This window comes from Anthonomus grandis, chromosome 3 (assembly GCF_022605725.1).
Source record: "Anthonomus grandis grandis chromosome 3, icAntGran1.3, whole genome shotgun sequence".
Taxonomy (NCBI): domain Eukaryota; kingdom Metazoa; phylum Arthropoda; class Insecta; order Coleoptera; family Curculionidae; genus Anthonomus; species Anthonomus grandis.
Window position 1 is genome coordinate 8,776,523 of NC_065548.1, and position 11,038 is coordinate 8,787,560.

Below are 11,038 nucleotides of genomic sequence, written 5' to 3' on the forward strand. Positions count from 1 at the left end.
TATAGAGAAAAAGATTCGCACTAAAAACATCGGGAATCGTGCTCAATTATTTGAAGAAATCGAGAATGCCTGGAAATCAATGGATCCGGCTGTAATTTCGAATCTCATTGGATCGATGCCGAATAGATGTGAAAAAATTATCCAGCATAAAGGGTACTGGACAAAGTATTAGGTTAGTTTCATTAGTATAGGGTACAAATGTACTTTAAGGATAAGTCTCTCTAATTTTGTCGCACAGAATTTTTTGCATTTTTTTATTTTTCCTAATAAATCTTGAGAAATGATTTTTTTTTAAATTTATTTTAGTGCCTTTTTAAACTACTTCAAAACATAACATCCTTCAGCACAAAAAGAGGAATTTAATCATTTTTATCTTACATAAAAGACGTAAGTAGTCGAGTCTCTCTAATTTTGTCGGATACTGTATGTCATAAAAATAAAAAGTTTCTGCATTTTTGTCCTTAGAGAAAATAAATTTTGTTTGCCTATTTTGTAATAAATTATTTGTTTTTAATTTTTTTTTATAATTATTTTCGTCACTACTAGATATAACCATAAACATTATTTACAATTACTTCGAATTAGTTTTAATAAGAAAAAAATAAATATATTAAAAGTTTCTCCACTTTTGGCCAGCACTGTATGTACCACTTACCTGTTATGCCATAAGCTTTAAATATTGATATAATTATATTAAAAAAAAATCCAGATATAATATTTGTAAACAATTTATTTGTAATAATTATAAAAATTCTCAAATATAAAATATTAAGAGTTTATAAAACTTCTCTTCGATTGAGCTGCTTATAAGGTACTTTACATTTTTATTTACATCCCCAAGTACTTTTTAATGTTAATTCATCATGTTAAAACAGTTTTTTTTAATGTTTAAAAATATATAATATGTACTTTAGTATATAAATGTTACACTCTTAAAATTTCTCTAAATAACTATAGCGTCTTTTTTTAAAAAATAATTTTTAACCTAAATCACATATGTTTTAATTGCAAACAATTGTACCCTTCAAAAAAAGGTTTGCAACAGATTGAGTTTCTCTTAAACGTCTAAATATTGGCATGTCGAACTTAATTATTTATATATATATATATGGCAAAACGAACGATGATAGTGCAGCATTTTAAGGAACATGAAATTATTAAGTGAATGTTCGATATTTCAAAAAAACCGCACCACATTAATGGATTCCTCTTTTGTACTTAAATCTATTTAAGTAATATGTTACAAAAATATTGCATAAATATTAGGTATTTATAAATAGAAACATTATACATAGCTGCCTAACTGTAAATATTTTTTGGCACGTTGATTCCTAAGACTAAAAGGCACACTGTCGAACTTTGTAACGAATCGATATACATTTATTATATAACTGAGCAATAAAGAAATGTTGCTAACCAAAAGCAACTGCTTTTACATTGTTCTATTGAGTGACAAGTTAAAGACTCTATCTTTTGAAATTGGGCATATTTGATCAAAATTATTCTGGTTTGATGTATTGGGAAATTTCTTCAGAGTCAGAAGGTCTGGTAGTCTTTCAGGATTTGCTTGAAATTTGCAATTTTTGCTTTTCTTTCAAAATTTAGAAAAAAATCCTAAGCAATGTTTGATTTTTTTTTTAAATTAAAAAAATTCATGAACTTGTTTAAATTTCATATTGCAAATATTGACAATCTTAATTTTGGTACCAGCAAAGTCTATATATTTCAATTATGAAATATATACATTTTTAAATTGTTACCTCCACACCATACCATTAAAGCAAATCCAATTAAATATTGTGAAATTTCTCTTAAAATCCTCAAAATAATTCATCGAAAAAACTAAAAATATCAATACAGTTATTAAGTTTTTAACTTCTCACACCCATTTTCAAGTAAAACCAGCTGGTTCTGACTAGTTTAGATATGTTAAAAGTACTTTAGCACCCATATTTGAAGGCAACTACATAATAATACGAACAATTTAAAATTAATGCCGATATGATATAATTGTTCTACCTAACAGCTTGACCCTCCTTGGAATTCTCACTCATCCTCCCAACTTCACCCTGACTCCTGAGAATGTTGTATTTGGTCACCACCGCCCGCGGATTACCCTTGCACAAGGCCACATCCTGATAATAGCAGTCAATAGTCCTCACCTTAAAGTCCAGACTATAAGATTGTCTAACGGGCTCGTCATAGGGATGGTAGGTAGGACTCAGCTCCGGATGGTAGTAAGGATAGTGAAAGTACGAAGCTTTCGGTTGAATAGTGTATCCGGGATGGTACTCGGGAGATTGCATAATGTCACAACAAAGATTGTTGTTATTATTAATGTAATACAGCTCGGGAGAACAGGTGAGTGGCGGCTGACAACAATAAAGAGGCGAAGGTGACGAAACCGGACTTTTTTTAACAATCATTTCGTCACTTTCTCTCAAATCGTCCAAATACGGTTTGAACAGTTTGACGGGTTTCGTTGGGGCGCCGCCTTCGTCTTCCGCTTTCCTCTTATTAGTGGACAGATCCCAAACGTCCGACTGTCTCAGACTGGGCGACGGCTGAAAGAGCGCCGGGGGCGGCGAGGGGGCGACCATCGGAGTCGCTCGTTTCACTGATAAATCTATAGGAGCGGCGACGGCGGCGGTGAGGTTCGAGGGGGGCGGCGCCTGTTTCTGCTGGTGCGTTTGCCAACCGGCAGGGGGCTCCAACGTGGGGACGCGCGCCTCGGCACCAGCCAAGTTGGCGCTTCGGGGAGCGCTACTTTCGTCGTCTCGCTGTCTGTGGCCGTTCAAGGACACCTCCACTTTAACCGTTTTATTATTATGTCCGCCGTTCAATCCGCTCCTGAGGGTATTTTCCACTTGCAACCACTTTTGTATTTGTCGCCTATGGATGCCGTATTTTCTTGCGGTGGCACGTTGATTGCCCTTACAGTCGGCATCGTTACGATACGAGTCGAGCACTTGTAACTTAAATTGGGGGGAGAAAATCCTGCGAGATCCGACTCCGGTTTTGCCCTCCGGTTTGCACGATTGTACAGCGCCCACCGCACGTTTTATCACCGAATTTAAACCGTGGGCCATCTTAGACACTGAATTGTCACTAAATCACTTGCGGGAAACTAAAAATTAACGCGAAAAACTAAGAAAAACGACGGAGAATTCGACGCGGCGAACCTACGTAGCCACCATTTTCAATCACGATGTTCAGAGAATTCCCACTCTTACGGCCTGACTAAACTGTAAAAACCAAATCGATCACGGAAATGCCCGCACGTTTTCTCTCTCTGTCGGGCGCGGGTAGACTGGACGGCGCCTACTTTAGACCGTCTCTCTTTGCTCGATGATCGCGTTGGGTGGTACGACATCCGTTTGTAAAACAAGTTTGTCGGCGACGGTGCCGCATCCCTTTCGCCTTCGCCTACTTTTTAATCTAACACTTTATTCAGTAATTTTTAAATAATATCATCATTTCATAATATAAATCGACCATAAAACACCGAATTCTAAAGAAACCATTTGAAAAAGTATCTAAAAAGCCGCGAAAAGCACAAAGGAATGCGAACGTTTGGCAACAGGGCTCCGGTCACGCCAGACAAGCTGTCGCCAAGCAGGCTAGGCCAGACACAGCGTCGTCTTTGGTTTGCTTTTCTTTTCTTTCATTCATCGAAATGGTAGTATTTCGGAACGTTCTGTCCTTCTCGCACACGGGTAACAAAGGCCCACATGTATATAGGTAGAATAATGGTCCTTCGAGGAGCCTTTTAAAGTTTTTGCCCCGACGCGACGGTCCTTCGAGCCGTCTTTATGTTTTGTTCGACGCGTCCGATTGATTCGGATAAGGGAGAATGATATGAAAACATGTTTTGTTATGATCCTCATTGCTTGATTATTGTATTATTTAATTTTTTCATTTTATATTAATATAATTTAAAAATTAAACAAGGAATCTTTCCTTCCAAAGAGAGGGTGTTGTTAAAGTCATTATACACAAATTAAATTATTGTTATATCCCATCTGATTTAAAAATAATTAAAGTAATTAAAACTTTTGCGTTGCCACTTGTTTTATGCTACATGATGGTGTTTTTAGATTTATAATACAATGTTTCGTCTTTTGTCAACCATCATCAACTCTATTTTTTCTTATAGGCGCCATATTGGATTTTTGCATATTTAAAATCTTAAAAATGCGAATATTTGGAAAGAACTAAATTTGCCGCAGTAGGTTGCGATAAGCTGACAAGACTACTTATATAATTGTCATAAATCATAGATATCATATGTTTTAAATATTTGTATGTTTTCAAAACAAACGTAAAAAAGTCCAAGTCAGGGTCTCATTAAACATATGTATATATAATTTCTTAAAAATCTACACGTGTTTCGCTCGTATCGGATCATCATCAGGCCTAGACATACACCTGAACCCCCACAGATCACATTACAACTCATTTATGTCTAGGCCTCATGATGATGCTCCGATAGCAGCGAAACACGTGTAGCTTTTTAAGAAATTATGAGACCCTGACACAGAATAAACGATCTGTGAGATCGTTTATTCTGTGACCCTGACTTGAAGTTTTTTACTTTTGTTTCGTTTTTTTTTGTGTGGTCTCTTGGAGGAAGAATGGATGATCTTTCAATCGTACCATACTTGGTATATTTTCATCTTTTAATAAGCTAAAATTATGGAGATGGAGAGAATGGTTGAAGAAACTCTTTATTTTACTCTCGACACGTGTTTCGCTAACGATGTTAGCATCTTCGGGAGAAGATTAAAACTCAATAGTAACATACAATAATTGAAGATCTGAATTTATGAAAAGAAAATGTCGCAGGTTAGGACTTTAAATAAAGCTGTGTTTATTTCAGAAGAAATGCCGAAGTTTCGGCCTTTATTTAGGGTATCTTCAAGGCTGACAATGACACGTTACAATTTACAATTAAATGAGCAAATAAATAAATTTAAACATTAAATAAAAAACACTATAAAAAGGCAGTCTTACTTTCTTATATAGAAATTATACCAGTGGTGTTATGAATGAGCATAATATCTAAAATATTTAATTGTTGTTTTGTTTTAACTCAATAGTGAATTGAAAATATGGAAAAATCGAATTCTCATTTTTATATCCCTATCTATATCTCTAGAGGATGGAAATAAAATGATGTTTTTTGGGTATAATTAGACACATTACGAGAGAAAAACACTAATTCCAGGAGAGCCAAACTCTATCTAGAAAATGAAAGGATAATATAGAAAATACATAAGAAAGTAAACTGCCTTTTTTATAGTGTTTTTTATTTAATGTTTTAATTTATTTAATTGTAAACTATTGTAAGCTGTAACTTGTCATTTCCAACCCTGGAGATACGCCACTTTCTCACCATTTCATAATCTGGACATTAAACTTTATTAATCTGAATTTATTCTTAAGTTTGCTTTGTCTAGGTCCTCCAACTTTAATTTACTTTAGAGAGTTAGTAGGACTAACTACTAACTAGGTTAGGGTAAGGACACAAAGTCACGGTCTCATCCAATCTATATAATTTCTTAAAAAAGCTTAAAAGCTACACGTATTTCGCTCCTGTCGGAGCATCATCAGGCCTAAAATATACATTAAGATATTTTTCTAAAAGAACGCTTATAAAACTCATTACCTAGACCTACACAGATCACATTACAACTAACAACAAAAGAAAAGCTAGGTTAAGTTAACAATTCCCACCATAGATAAAAATGTATGCTTAAAAAATAAAAAAGTAAAAATTCAAAATGTCACCAGTGGAGAACGATCCCGCAACCTTTAGATTCACAGGCGCGCGTCTAACCCATAGGCCACCAAGTAACATGATATAGCATGGGGAACACTCCGAACTATACTATTAAGTGTGAATATAAGTAAACATCTTAACAATAAAAACCAAAAATATCTAAAAACGAAAAAGAAAAGACTTTTTTTTTTAAGACAGGTTGTTATAAATGAGGTGAGGTTCAAACGTGAAAATATCGTTCACACACACAAGGACAGGGCTCTTCTTAGCTTTAGTTATTTCCATCTTTTCTAACTTGTTTAGGCAAAAAACTGGACTTGTCCAGTTTTTTGCCTTTTGAGCACTCATGCAAAATATCCGCTCCCTGAGTTAAAGAAAAACCATGTGAGGAGGCCAATAAATGATTCGCAAACGCCGATTTAGTTTCGATCATGTCAGTATCCCTATACCTGTCCACCAAGCTTGTATGTTCCTTTATTCTGGTGGAAATTTTTCTCCCCGATTGCCCTATGTAAATGGCATTACAGTCATTACATCTTAACGAATATACCCCTGATTTTGAAAAGAAATCTGCCTTATCTATTGTACTAACTAGCTGACTTTTTAAACTGTTTGTAGTTTTAAAAGTAATTGTAAGATTTGTAGACTTAAAAAACTTTGCAAGCTGAAAAGAAATATTACCAAAAAAGGACATTGATCTAAAAAGGTGACTATTTTCATTATTAAGATGGATTAAGTTGTAAGTAAGTTTGTATTTATTAAAGAATTTAGAATAAAGGCGATTAATTATATCAAGTGGAAAACCATTGTTAAAAGCAATATGTTTAATTATATTTAGTTCATCAAGAAAAGCTTCTCTAGAAAGGGGGATGTTGAAAAGGCGATAGAAAAGGGAATTAAAAGAGGCAAATTTGTAGGAATAAGGGGAGTTTGAGGAGTAACTTTTGGAGTGCAACTTTTTGTGTCCTATTATTCAATATCTGGGTTTCCAGGTAAAGAAATACCTTTGGCGCCCAACACTAAGTAGGTATAGATAATAAATATATTTTTCTCACTTCGGTAACATTAACCACGAAATGTTTTGCATAAATATAGGAAATTAGACGATCATTTTTTATTTAAAAAAGTGGCTTGGCTTGGCAACGGCATAGCAGGAAAAAAACATGTTTCAGGTAGTTCAGAGTCATTTTTATTTTTTTTTACAGGCACTTGAAGCCGTTTTATCTAGAATTTAAAAAAAGTAATGTATATTAATAGACTGTGACACTTAGAGTTACGTTGTTACATATACCTGTAATATTTTGGTCCAATTATTGTCACCTACCTTCAATATAACTTTCTAAAGGGAGTTATAGTACATTATTTTTTTATGATCCTCATTGTTTAATAATAACAATTTTTAGTTTTCTCCCTTCTATTATTAATATAATATAATCCTTCTTTCCTCATAAATTGCTTCTTACTTCTTAAGTGGATACATGCTTTATTACATTAGTTATGCAACAATTCACACGTGTGACCCCGTTTATAATGCAATAACGCCATCACTTTTATGAGAGTAAGGAAATATGTGACCGAATGGGTTTGTTTTCCGTAATTTCAGCGAAAAGCCTTGATAGATATATGCGGGTCTTCAGTTAAGGAAATACCTTTGGCGCCCAACACTAAGCAGGTATAAATAAGTAGTAAAGAATATGAAATATAATAATATAATTATTATCCCTAAATATATTTACACCCAAATATGTGACTATATTATGAGCAATATTTTTAAATCGTTAATTAACATGTTATAAAGAGTAGTATCGTCAACAAATAATACAAGTTTGTAGAGATCAGCGATCCGGTGATTTATTAGGAACGGCGTGATTAGCGACCGCGGCAATCATCGTTCTTTTAAACGGTGACCGTGATCACTGTATTTTTAATATTTATATTTAAGGAGCCTGGTGGCGGGCGAACCGGGCTGTGGTTAAAAGCTGTAAAAATATCAGTCATCACTCATAAGTCATACGCATTTAGCTTGAAGTCGTTCCATGACAATGTACACTGTTGGAACGGTAACAGGTATCTCGAAATCACGGGTCGCCGTGATATGAATATTTTAGTCACCGCCGTTAATGGCGATTTACAAATCACGGTGACAAAATCACCGATAGTGAAAAATCGCTCGTCTCTACAAGTTTGATTTAAGGTATAGCGGATTTACAAGAGAGCAAATAAAGTCCGAATAAATGTATGCAACGCGTTCTGTGTTCAGAATAAGTCTTATAATTAAATATGAATCGAGGAACGCTCGTTTTCGAAATATACCAAGGTGTTCAAATTTTAAGGAAAAAATTGTTTCTTAGTCATAACATTTTTATCACTTCAAATATTTTTATGAAATTTACTGCATTGTGTCCTAGCAGTATATTTCCAGAAATAAATTTTGTATTAATATACAAGGTGTTTCAAAAGTCATGGTCCAAACTGAAAGTGGGGGTAGGGGAGGCTATTTGGAATCACAATAACCCCCTATGTTGTTATCCGATTTTTGATGGTTTAGAAGTTATAGCTGTTTTTCACTTTTTTGCTATAATTTAGTTCTGAACGTAAAAGAAATAAAAGCTAAAATAAAACTTCGAATATTTCATTGGCATTTATTTAAAAAAGATGTTCAAAATGGCTGCCGCCGTCGGCTCTTATACACAAACGACATCGTCAAAATTTCTTCTTAAGTTTCTAAATGCTCGAGCATTGTTTCGTAAACTTGTTGCTGCATCTCGCAATTTTTGACGAAGCTGATTTTCAGTATTATTTTCCGTTTGGTATACAAGTTCTTTAAAGTATCCCCATAAAAAATAGTCAAGAGGATTAAGGTCAGGTGAGCGCGGCGGCCACGATACCACTCCTCCTCTGCCTATCCAACGATCTGGGTATAAGCACCATTTAGATAGTCTCTGACTATTCGTGCAGTATGCGCTGGTGCTCCGTCGTGTTGCAGCCACATTCTTGCCCGTAATTCCAGAGGCACATCTTCCAAAAGGTCATAAAGTTGGTGTTCTAAAAAATCTAGGTAGCTCTCTCCATTTAATCTGACCGATAACTCGAAAGGGCCTCTCAGCCTACCACCGAGAATTCCTGCCCACAAATTTACACCAAATTGGTACTGGAAGCGATCTTGCCTTATTATTCTGGGATTTTCTACAGCCCAATAGTAAAGATTGTGAATATTAAATATACCAAATCTTTGAAATGAAGGCTCATCGGACCACAAAATGCAGTCAAAAAAGTCCGGGTCGTGCTACTCTAGGCGCATAATCACGGGGTAAGAGGGCTTGAATACGTTGCATGTGGTATGGATGCTGGACGTTCCTCCGCAACATGCGATGTATCGCAGCTATAGCTAATCCAGTAGCTCTAGAAATTCTACGAATACTTGTAGAAGGGTCCGCCTCTATCAAAGCAAGCACCTCATCCAACCGCGGTCTGCCTATTTGTTGTACATCACCAGGTATTTTTCCCCGCAAATATGGGTTATGTACTCGTATGAACACTCTGTGATCGGAAAAGCGTTCACGATCCGGATAACGATCACGATACTCTCTTGCAGCAAGGCGAGCGTTCCCACCGCACAATCCATAAATGTAATAAACTTTAGCATATTCCCGTGGGGTATACCGATCCGGCATCTCGATGCAGATTAATTATTACTTTAATGGTATAATAGGTCAGAAAACAGAAAAAAAATCGATTAACACGTTAGCTAAAAACAAACAGAAAACAATACAGAAAATACCAACAATAGTCGGTTTGGCTATCTAAAATGGTCCATGTGAGAATACCATTTTTGTTTGAGGCTCTTGATAGCATTCTGAATTCCAATTTGAAGGTCAAGCGCACTTAAATAGTCCCATATTTGAAGTATGCAAGCAAAAAATGTGGTATGATTTTATTTCTTTTACGTTTCATTTTTCTAAAAATTTTCATACATTGATCAAATAATAAACACTATAAGGTAAATGTTTTTATTGAAATACTAGAAATAGTAGGAAGTTTTTAAACATTGGTTTAAATTCCTGTAGGTCTTTGTGTACTGTGTACTGCTTCATTAAATTGTTAAAATTCATTTTTGAAGAATCCAAAAACAAATTAAACAAGATTTTCTGCAGCGAAACAAAAAAAAATGTACACTACACTTTTATTAAAAAGACTCGACATTTGTTGGAATAAAAATAAAAAAATATATTTAAAAAATAAAGCCCCAGACATAGAAAAAAATAATTTTTTAAGCCAGAAGTAAATTATAGAAAAAAACTGAAAAACTGCTATAACTTCTAATCCATCAAAAATCGGATAACAACATAGGGGGTTATTGTGATTCCAAATAGCCTCCCCTACCCCCCCTTTCAGTTTGGACCATGACTTTTGAAACACCCTGTATATCAAATTCCATGCAGAATAATTTAAAAATTATTCCAGGCGCACCCATGAGACTTTTGCTGAAAATTAAGGCATTCTTCGGTGAATAATTGAGGATAGAAACGTTTTTGGCAGCTTAAAAACTTATTATGAGTTAGAGGGAGTTCATAGAGTGATTTACGTTGAAGAAATCGATCCTAAAACACAGTTTTAAGTTCCCCAAGAAGGTTTTCTTTGAGAGTTCCTAAGAATGATTTTAGTATATAAAAAGGGTTTTCTAGAGGAGTTTCTGGTCAAGTAAGCCGAAAACTTTTGAGTGCTATTGAATTTTTTTTTGGAAAATTTAATTTTTTCTTAAGATGATCACAGAAAATACCTTAAAGATGATTTTGTTACCTAAATTATTTGTTTATCTTCAGTTTTTCAGTCAAAGCTTTCCTAGATAGGATATGTCCAGAATTAAATTTGGTGTCAATATGTCAACTTCCAGGCAGAATAATTTAAAACCTTTTACAGGGACGCCTATGAAATTTTTATTGGAAATTAAATAATTTTTTAGTGAACCATTTAGCCATTAGTGAACCTTGTAAAAACCCTTTTGATAGTTACATAAAATTAAAAATTATTCATAAAATTTGTCCCGAAAACTGTATAGAGTGCCCCTAGAAGGTTTTTTTTATAAATAACGATTTGGATATATAATTGTGCCAATTTTATATGCTTATTAATTTATTACAGGATTAAAGTATATAAATACTATAAGCTTGTAACTAATAAATGAATGCCATCACAATAAATATAATTTATAAAATAATAAATACTTATATGAAACTATAAAACTATGAAGAAAAA

The 11,038-nt window shown here is 34.3% G+C and overlaps 1 protein-coding gene across 1 annotated transcript; it reads right to left on the minus strand.

Moving 5' to 3' along the window:
• Nucleotides 1-712: 712 nt before the first annotated feature.
• LOC126734526 (uncharacterized) lies at nt 713-3,293 on the minus strand. The gene has a single exon (XM_050438199.1). The coding sequence runs from the start codon at nt 3,087-3,089 to the stop codon at nt 2,016-2,018; it is 1,074 nt and encodes a 357-aa protein (XP_050294156.1). The 5' UTR covers nt 3,090-3,293; the 3' UTR covers nt 713-2,015.
• Nucleotides 3,294-11,038: the final 7,745 nt, after the last annotated feature.

What these genes read in the sequence shown, in the direction of transcription:
- LOC126734526 (XM_050438199.1), bottom strand. Translation starts at nt 3,089, where the DNA reads ATGGCCCACGGTTTAAATTCGGTGATAAAACGTGCGGTGGGCGCTGTA.